General features: G+C 36.0%; 1 protein-coding gene across 1 annotated transcript; it reads left to right on the forward strand.

Moving 5' to 3' along the window:
* The first annotated feature begins 8,630 nt into the window (after positions 1 to 8,630).
* LOC110335863 (olfactory receptor 2B6-like) lies at positions 8,631 to 9,691 on the forward strand. Its single transcript, XM_021218253.1, has one exon. It carries the CDS (start codon positions 8,703 to 8,705, stop codon positions 9,639 to 9,641), a length of 939 nt encoding a protein of 312 aa, XP_021073912.1. The 5' UTR covers positions 8,631 to 8,702; the 3' UTR covers positions 9,642 to 9,691.
* The last annotated feature ends 720 nt before the right edge of the window (positions 9,692 to 10,411 follow it).

The following is a 10,411-nucleotide window of genomic DNA, read 5'->3' on the forward strand; positions in this document are numbered from 1 at the left end:
TGAGCCATTAATATTCTGTTCAGGAAATTTTTTCCTGTACCAATGATTTCAAGACTATTTCCCATTTTATCTTCTATTAGATTCAGTATATCTGATTTTGTGCTTCAGTCTTTGATCCACTTGGACTTGAGATTTGTGCAGGGTAATAAATATGGGTCAATTTGCATGTTTCTCCATGATGACATTCAGTTAGACCAGTACCATTTGTTGAAGATCCTTTCTTTTTACCAGTCTATCATTTTGGCTTCTTTTTCATAGATCAAATGTCCATAGGGGGTTATTTCTGGGACTTCTATTCTATTACATTGAACTGCCTGTCTGTCTATGTACAAATGCCATAGCTTTCTATCATTATTGCTTTGTAGTTCAGCTTTAGGTCACAGATTGTGATTTCTACAGAAGTTCCTTTATTTTTCAGAATTGTTTTGACTATCATGGGTTTATTGTCTTTCCATATGAAGCTGAGTATTATTGTTTCAAGGTCAGTGAAGAATTGTGTTGGAATTTTGATGGAGATTGCATTGAATGTGTGGATTGCTTTTGGTAAAATGGCCATTTTGACTTTGTTAATCCTGCCAATCCATGAGCATGGGAGATCTTTCCATCTTCTACAGTCTTCTTAGATTTCTTTCTTCAGGAACTTGAAGTTCTTGTCATACAGATATTTCACTTGCTTGGTTTCAGTTATACTAAGATAGTATACATTTTTTGTGACTGTTTTGAAGGGTCCTGTTTCCCTAATTTCTTTCTCATCCCATTTATCATTTGTGTAAATAAAGGCTACTGAATTGTTTGCACTAATTTTTTATCCAGCTACTTTGCTGTTTATTAGCTGTAGGTGTTTTCTGGTAAAATTTGGGTGTATAAACTTATATATACTATCTGTGAATAGTAATACCTTGAATTCTTCCTTTCCAGTTTGTATTCCTCAAGTCTGTCTTACCCTGCCAGAGCCTTATTGCTCTTCTGGTCTGCTACTCTACCTTTGTCCATGGCAGGTGAGGTGTCTCCTCTCAGATCCCACAGTGCTGCCTGTCACCCAAAAATGTCTTCTCTAACCAGGGACACAGGGAGATGGGAGGCTTGCTTTAACCAGAGACAGCATTGCCTCTCTCTTAGGAGGCAGACCTTTTCTAATCAGGGACACAGAGCTCTCCTTACCTCTGAGAGAGCCTGATCCAATTCAGGCCACCCAAACCAGTTAACTCCAGAGACAATGAGGTAACTAAAGGCAAATGCAAGAATATAATCAACAGAAGCCAATGCAATTTGGCACCATCAAAACCCAGTTCTAACACAGGAAGCCCTCAGTATCCAACACACCCAAAGAGCAAGATTCTGACCTTGAATCCTATCTCATGAAGATGATTAGAGGGATGCATTTAAAAACTAGGAAAGGGAATAGCATTTGAAATGAAAATGTAAATTTGAAAATGTCTAATAAAAAGTCTTTATGCAAACACTTTCAAATGTTTGCAAAAGATATTGTGATTAAACATAAATGTTTTATTTAATAAATTTTGAATTTCTGTAGAAAAAAGAAGGATATAAATAATTCCCTTAAGAAAATACAGGAAACCACAAGCAATCAGGTGAAAGCACGTAAAGAGGAAACAAATAAACCCCTTGAAGAATTACTGGAAAACACAATGAAAGAAGTGTAAGAACTGAACAAAATGGTCCAATACCTAAGAATGGAAATAGACACAATAATTACACATAGAGGCAAATCTGGGGATGGAAAACCTCAGAAAGAGATCAGAAACTACAGATGCAAGTATCACCAGCAGAATACAAGAGATGGAAGAGAGGATATCAGGCATACAAGTCACCACAGAAGATATCAATACATCGGACAAAAGAAAATACAAAATTTAAAAAGTTTCTAACCAAAATATCCAGGAAATTTGGAACACAATGAAAAGAAACCAAACCTCAGAATAATAAGAATAAAAAGGGTGAAGATTCTCAGTTCAAATGGTCAGAAAACATCTTCAGCAAAATCATAGAAGGAAACGTCCTTAACCTAAAGAAAAAGATGTCTATAAATGTACAAGAAGTCTATAGGACACCAAATAGTTTGAACATGAAAAGAAAATCCTCCAGCCATATAATAATCAAAACACAAATATAAAAACAAAGAAACAATATTAAAAGCTGTAAGGGGGAAAGACCAAGTGAAATATAAAGACAGTCCTATCAGAATTATACCTGGCTACTCAAGAGACATGAAAAGCCGGAAGATCCTTGACAAATATCTTGCAGAGCCTAAGAGGCCACAGATGACAGCCATGATTGCTATACCCAGCAAAACTCTCAATCATCATAGATGTAGAAACCAAGATATTCTATGACAAAACCAAATTATAAAGAATATCGTTCTACTAATCTAGCCCTGCAGAGGATACTGGAAGGGAAATTCCAGAACAAAGAGGATAACTACACCCAAGAAAACAGGAAATTAATCAGCTCACAATAAAGCACAAGAGAAGAAAGAGAAACTCTCTCTCTCTCTCTCTCTCTCTCTCTCTCTCTCTCTCTCTCTCTCTCTCTCTCTCTCTCACACACACACACACACACACACACACACACACACACACACCACTACCTCCAACAACAAAATTACAGGAACAATCATTAATATGTCTTAACATCAATGGTATCAATTCTCCAATAAAATGACACAAGCTTACAAACTGGATACATAATCAGTGTCTGTCACACTGCTGCACACTAGAAACAAAGATAGAGGTTTCCTCAAGTAAAAGGCTGGAAAAAAGATTTCCAAGCAAATGGCTCCAAGAAACAAACTAGAGTAGCCATTCTCATATCAAATAAAATAGACTTTCAAGTGAAAGTAATCAAAAGAGGTGGGTAAGAACACTTCATACTCATCAAAGGAAAAATCCACCAAGACGAAGGGTACTCACATTTGTAGAAGAAACTTTACTAAAGCTCAAAACACACATTGACCCCCAGACCAAAATACTTTGAGACTTGAATACTCCACTCTCACCAATGGACAGGTCATCTAAACAGAAATTGAAAAGAGACACAATGAAACTAAGAGAAGTTATGAACCAAATAGATTTAACAGATATCTCAGAACATTTCACTCCCCCCCAAAAGAATATACCTTCTTCTCAGCACTTAATGAGTCTTTCTCAAAACTGACCATGTAATTGACATAAGCCTCAACAGATAGAAAAAGATTGAAGAGGAGTAGATGGTAGGAAATAATCAAACTCAGGGCTGAAATCAAGCAATTAGAGAAAAAGCAGATTATTTTTTCATCATTGCCTTTTCTTTTCTTTGATTCCTTTTTAAAATTTTATTGTTTATTCTTTTATTACAGTCCAGACATTACCACCCTCCTGGTTGACCCTTTGACTATTCCAGATCCCATACCTCCTCCCTCTCCCCTTCTCCCCAGCCCTGTCTCCAAGAGAACATCACCACACGACCAGACCTCCCCTTTTCCTGGGTCCTCAAGTTTCTTGACAGTTAAGTGGATCTTCTTTCAGTTGTGTCAAGACCTGCCAGTCCTCTGCTGTATATGTGTTGGGGGCCTTATATCAGCTGGTGTATGCTGCCTGGATGGTGGCTCAGTGCCTGAGCAGTCTCAGGGGTCCAGGTTAGTGGAAAGTGCTTGTCTGCCTATAGGGTCACCTTCTTCCTCAGCTTCTTCCAGTTATTCCCTAACTCAACCTCGAAGGTCACCAGCTTCTGTCAATTTGATGGAAATGTAAGTATCTGTGTCTGACTCTTTCAGCTGCTTGTTGAGTCTTTCAAAGGACAGTCTTGCTAGGTTCCTGTTTTTAAGCACACCATAGTATCAATAATAGTGTCTGGCCTTTGGACCAACCCTTAAGCTGGATCACAAGTTGGGCCTGTCACTGGACCTCTTAGACAGGACCAATTCTGGGTCAGGGTTTTTGACTGTGGGATGGCAACCCCATCAATCCACTTGATGCCCTGTCTTTCTACTGGAGGTGGACTCTACAAGTTCCCTCTCCCCACTGTAGGGCATTTCATTTTAGGTCCCTCCCTTTGAATCCTGAGAGTCTCACTTCCCATGTCTCTGGTACATTCTAAAGGGACCCCCCCCACCTTCGCTCTTTGGAATTTGCCCATTTCCTTTCTTTCTGCTGGCCCTCAGGGCTTCAGTCCTCTTTGCTTCCACCCACCCCCGACCCCAACTACCCAATACCTGATCATGTTTCCCAATTCCCCTCCTTGTTTCCTCTCCCACCCAGGTCCCATCCCCTACGCTCAACTCCGCTCCATGATTGCTTTTTTCTTCCTCCCAACCCTAACCCTCTTCATTGCCTTTAATTGTCATAAAATACTAAATTATTAGAAGTTTTCTTAGTTTTCTAGATTATTTATAGTTGGTTCTGAATTCATTGCATATTACTCTTTATTGGTATACTGGAGATAACTAAAATCTTAAATTTTATTTGATTTCCATAAATAAAGTAATGTAAGAAAAATTCTCACTTAAAGTTCTCAGAATAACAGATTCAGACAAGGTCACCCTTAATCATATATATTTTAGTGGGTGTTCAGTGTGTTGGGAAATGGAATCAATGTTTTGTTTTGTTTTGTTTTGTTTTGTTTTGTTTTGTTTTCAAATCCATCCCACTGCAGCAGAAATTGTCTTGTAGCCTCAACACAGCAGGTTACTGTACATGAGAAGCATGTCTTTGGAGAGCTCTTTCCCAGGGAACTTTCTTTCTCTAATCACTCTGGAGAAGAATAAATGAGTCGTCTATGAAAACAATGCACAGGACTCTAGGGAATAGCAAAGAAAAAAATGGTAACTCAAAAGTCTTCTTGGTATCTTCTATTGTCTTCCTAACTTGAACTTTTCCTCCACTGGCTACCTTTGTATGAACAAAAACCTTAGAGTTCTGAAGAAAATCTTAAACTCTCGCCTTCATACAAGACTCTCTGTATTCTTGAAAAGAAAAACTTCAACTATCTTCATTTATAATTACATTTTACCAAATAAAGGGAGTTTCTCAAAATAAGGTAAGTGAAAAGACAACTGTATTGACAGACATACATTCCCAGGAAGGTTGCAAAGTGTGGGCTGCAGGATCTAATAAAGACAGCTTCATTTCAGAAAGCCATTCATAATATCTGACTGTATCTATTTCAGTGGCTTTAAGAAAAACTAGACTTTAATTTTTAACTCATTTTTTCTCAGTCTATCACTGAAATCAAATTGAGAAGCACTATATTCCTCAGATGTTGATTACCAGAATGAATTAATATTGCTTTATTCATTTCATCTTATATATACATGTTTAAAATATGATTAAACTTGCTCAAATGTTTCATCCAATGATTTAGTCTATGATAAAAAATTCTTTAATGAATGGTGTTTTCAAATTAAATGTGATTCTCACAATTGATGAACCCAAAAGTATTGTAAATATTCATAAAGCAATATATGTTTCAAGGTGAATGTTAATAAAATATACTGATATGAAAATGCAGACATATGGACAGCATGCCAATAGGAACTCAGTCTGAAATTCAACAGTGATTTTATAGACTCCTGGATGAATATACCTCTGTGAGTTGAAATTGTGATAAATCACTAAGAAAATCAAGTCTCTCTCCTTTTTCTCATTCCCACCTGCCTCCATTCCACCCACAAAATCTAATCTATTTTCCTCTTTCCATGGAGGTACATGCATCCCCCTTACACCTCTCTATCTGTGAATTGCAAATGTGACTATTCTTTACTTAATAGCTAGTATCCACCTATAAGTGAGTATATATCATATTTGTCTTCTGCATCTGGGTTGCATTGCTTAGGATACTTTTTTTCTAGCTCCATCCATTTTTGGTGGTCTTCTATTAGTGAGAGTTGGGTGTCCCTAACTCTTTTGCATGCTCGTGGGACCCTTTTCCTCCTACTGGGTTGCATTGTCCAGCCTTGATATGATGGTCTGTGTCTAGTCTTATTGCATCTTGTTTTGCTGTGATAATTGACATCATTTGGAGGCTTGCTGTTTTCTGAAGGGAAATATAGGAGCAGGAGGTGTAGAGAGGTACTGGGAGGAGGGGATGAAGGGTGTGCATGGTCAGTATATATTTTATGACAAAGGACTAAAAAAGAAAAATATTAAGTCATTAAATTCAATAAGTGTGCCATGATAAATCATAAAAATAATTGAAAATATCCAAAAAAACTGAAGACAGAGAATAATGATAAACACACAGGAAGGCAATTCACATTTGTCTCAGAAGATGTGGGAAGGGGAATGTGGAATATAAATTGATATAAGAGTTAGATAAAATTAATTATGAAAGAATTTTAGAGGGTGAGTCTAAAATTTCTCTTTTAAAAACAAAACTAATGGATTACTCATGTTTGAAAACTGATTGTAGTAATGCTAAGTAAACAGTATTCAGTAAGTTCCATAAGTTATGTTTTTGGAAATAATCATTTTATAATCAGAATAATAGATATAATGCACTTATGCATATTTTGTCTACAACATATTATCCAGAAATAAGAATTTAGCCTGATATGTCATCAGAAATTAATAGTGCTGATTTTAGTGTAGTCATTTCAGAAGCTATGCTGCCTCCATGGGCATCATGCCTTAGTTTCAGATACTTTCTGTGGATTCCAGAAGAGCTAATTTATAATTGGCTGTTTTGTTTCTATATTTTAAGCACTGATAAATTATTGATACCTAGATTATTCATAGCTATTAGGAAACGAACAAAGCAAACACTTAAAAGAAACACAAAATACAGAAATAAGATTCTCTTATTTGGGAACAGGTGCTAAAGGATTTTCAGAGTGGGGGAAGCTTGTTAGAATACTTATCATAAATGACTCATTAAGAAGTTGTTCACGAGACTGGATAGATGGCTCAGCAGTTAAGAAAATTGCCTTCTAAAGGTTCCGAATTCTTTTTCCAGCATTCACATAGAGGTTTGCAATCAACACTAATTCCAGTTCAGGGATCTTTGCCGCCTTCTGGCCTCTGTGGGTACCAGACACATATGTGATCCACAGGCACATATGCTGGCAAAACACCCATACCTACATTTAATTTTTAAAATTTATGTTAAAAATAGAAGTTGTTGGAATTTTCACCTTAACATACAGGACTTCCTCCCTTTTTATAATGTGTGCATCTGACATAGTATAATGTGTAGTCAAAGAACATGATTCATTTCGTATTCTGAGTGGGTCATTATGACCCTCACAAGATGGCTGTGAACTGTCAATGAAGACTGAGATCTGCCCCTAATTATAAGAAAATAGTCTGCTGCAAAGATGCTAAATAGGAAAACGAGTAACTCAGACTTGTTGAGTAGAACATTATCTGAACATCCCATACTCATTTTTTCAGAGATGACTTTTTATGAAAAATTAGTGAATAAGTAAGTAATTAGTAAGTGAATTAGTGTAAGTAGGCAATTTTTAGCTTTCAAACATTGTTTTATTCTGTTCCATGATTTTGTTGTATCAGCATTTACTTTAGCTATGAAGTAAGATAATACATCTAGGAAATATAAAATAACTGCTATTTGAATGTGATTCTATCTAAATTAAGACATCTGCTAAAAAATTTTGTTGACATTGAGAAATATATTCCCAAAAATAATATGAATAACAAAAATCAATATGTTCCTGATAGTACAACAAACTTTTGTATTAAAGAATTAAGCTCAATTGGTAAAGAAATTCCTCTATGATTAGGAATATCTTATGAACAACTTTACTGTAATTTATCATAAATTATTGAATGGCAAACATGCACTAAATAGTTATACAACAAAGTACATAAATACCAGAAAAGAACAACACTATAACCAAGGCTTAATTCATTTGGTTTATAAATAGGGGCTGTTTATAACTGTATAAACTTGAAGGAAAATGGTGTTTAAACTACATGGCTCAATGTCAAGTATTTAAATGAGGTGTGTTTAGATATCAAATGAACTTATTACTCATATAAAGGATTTAATGATTCAGCTCAGGAGATATAACTGAACAGACTGAACCTTCTAGACTGATAGTTCAGAACTCAGAACTCTTTCTATCAATTTCTCTGACTGATTTCTGGAAATGTTTCTACGATGTTTCAGTAATCCCTTCAGCACTGCTGTTAAAATTAGTTACTCTCCTTTATGCTTCATGTACTGTGAGATAATTAGAAAGCCCCTTTAAAGTTTAGTACCATAAACAGGTGTTAATTCACCACTTGTCAGATTATTTTATTTGTGTGCTTCCGGGAGTGTGTATGTATATGGATATGCATACATGTTTCTGTGCTCTGGTTGTATTGTACATATTAAACCCAGTGTCTGTGTCAATTTTTTCTACATTTGATTATGTTTGGAGAATGTGCCTTCCACTAAACTTGGAATTCATCAATTCAGCTACACTAACACGTCAGCAAGCTCCAAAAAATAACCAGACTTTTCTTAACCAAAACTGGGTTTACAGAAATGGTTTTGCCTGAGTACTGAAGAAAACACCAGGTCCTCTTGCTTTGGCACAAATCTCTACATGGACTAAGTTATATACTAAGCATCACCCATGACATTCCAAATGCAGAATGATAACTCTGGTTTCTATAGTAATAGCCAATGAATCATGAGATTTTACTCTAATATTAACTTTCTTGATACTTCTTTACTATAGGAGAGTCAGATTGCAGAGAATGGCATTGATCAATAAAAGTCACCCAGAAGAGTTTATTCTACTTGGTTTTGCAGACCGCCCTTGGCTGGAATTTCCTCTCTTTATTATTCTTCTGGTAACATACCCCACAGCCATGATTGGAAACATTGCCATCATTCTGGTGTCCACATTAGACCCTTGTCTCCACAGCCCCATGTATTTCTTCCTCACCAACCTCTCCTTTCTGGACATGTGCTACACCACAAGCATTGTGCCTCAGATGTTAATTAACCTCTGGGGCTCTACAAAGACCATCAGCTACATGAGGTGTGTGGTTCAGCTTTATTTCTTCCACACAATGGGGGGTACAGAGTGTGTCCTCCTGGCTCTTATGTCCTTTGACAGATATGTGGCCATCTGCAAACCACTGCACTATACACTCATAATGAATCGGCGTAACTGCCTCCTGTTAGTGTCCACTGTGTGGCTTACTGGAATTTCCTATGCTGTCTCAGAGGCCACTGTAACACTGCAATTGCCTCTATGTGGCCACAATAAAATGGATCACTTGGTGTGTGAAATTCCAATTCTGATAAAAACTGCTTGTGGTGAAAAAGAGACTAATGAGCTTGCTCTCTCTGTGGTTTGCATTTTTCTTTTAGCTATTCCTCTGTGTTTAATTCTTGCCTCCTATGCTAGTATTGGACATGCTGTCTTTAAAATCAAATCTTCAGAAGGAAGGAAAAAGGCCTTTGGGACATGTTCCTCTCATCTCATTGTAGTTTTCTTGTTTTATGGCCCAGGCATTAGTATGTATCTTCAGCCTCCCTCCTCTATTACAAAAGACCAACCTAAGTTCATGGCTCTCTTCTATGGAGTAGTCACTCCTACACTGAACCCCTTCATTTATACTCTGAGAAATAAGGATGTAAAAGGGGCATTAGGTAACCTATTCAGAAACATTTTTATTGCAAAGTGAAACCTTATCGTCATCATACAAAATAGTTAACACATTAGCATCTTTTCTTATAACTCCCTGTTTTTTGAAAAAAAAAAAAAAAACCCTTTTGTATTTTTTTTATGTGTTCTTGAAAATTCTGTCCTGTTGCTTGATTAGCTGTACTAGGCAATGGTTAATCTTGGTTAACAAATATGGATGCATTGCTTAAAACAATTGTTAAAATACTTGTATTGGTGTTAGTACATTTATAAATAGTTACTTTATTAAATGATAAAAAAATCATTTAATTTATAATCCACTTCCATTGTTTTAAGCTAGTTGGCATGAAAGCCACGTAGTAAACCTTCACCACTGACTTTTTAACTTGTCATTTGTGACACAAATCTTTACTGTTTTTAAGTTTTTGTCATTACTTGTGGGAAGGCTAGCAGTACAGTAACAGCTTTTCATAATCTATTTTATTTTCTAAGACATAGACTTTATGTGGATGATAATAAAATGCAATAACAATATTTTATGCATGTCTTTTCATATTGGTGCATTTGAACTAGAGGTATAGGAATAGGTACAATTCAAAGGATTTATACATGAAAAGGTACACTCTCAAATATGTTGGCAAGACTTTCTCAGATTATGTGGTATGTGAGAAATGATTTTCTGAATTTGCAATCTTAATATAGAAACTATAGATACATTGTCTAGTAATTTAACAAATATATTACCCAAACTTGCCAGCTGTGTTAGTGAAATAATTACTGATTTTTGTTTCATATCCGGTATTGTTGAGG

The sequence above is a fragment of the Mus pahari genome, chromosome 18, assembly GCF_900095145.1.
Source record: "Mus pahari chromosome 18, PAHARI_EIJ_v1.1, whole genome shotgun sequence".
Classification (NCBI taxonomy): Eukaryota; Metazoa; Chordata; class Mammalia; order Rodentia; family Muridae; genus Mus; species Mus pahari.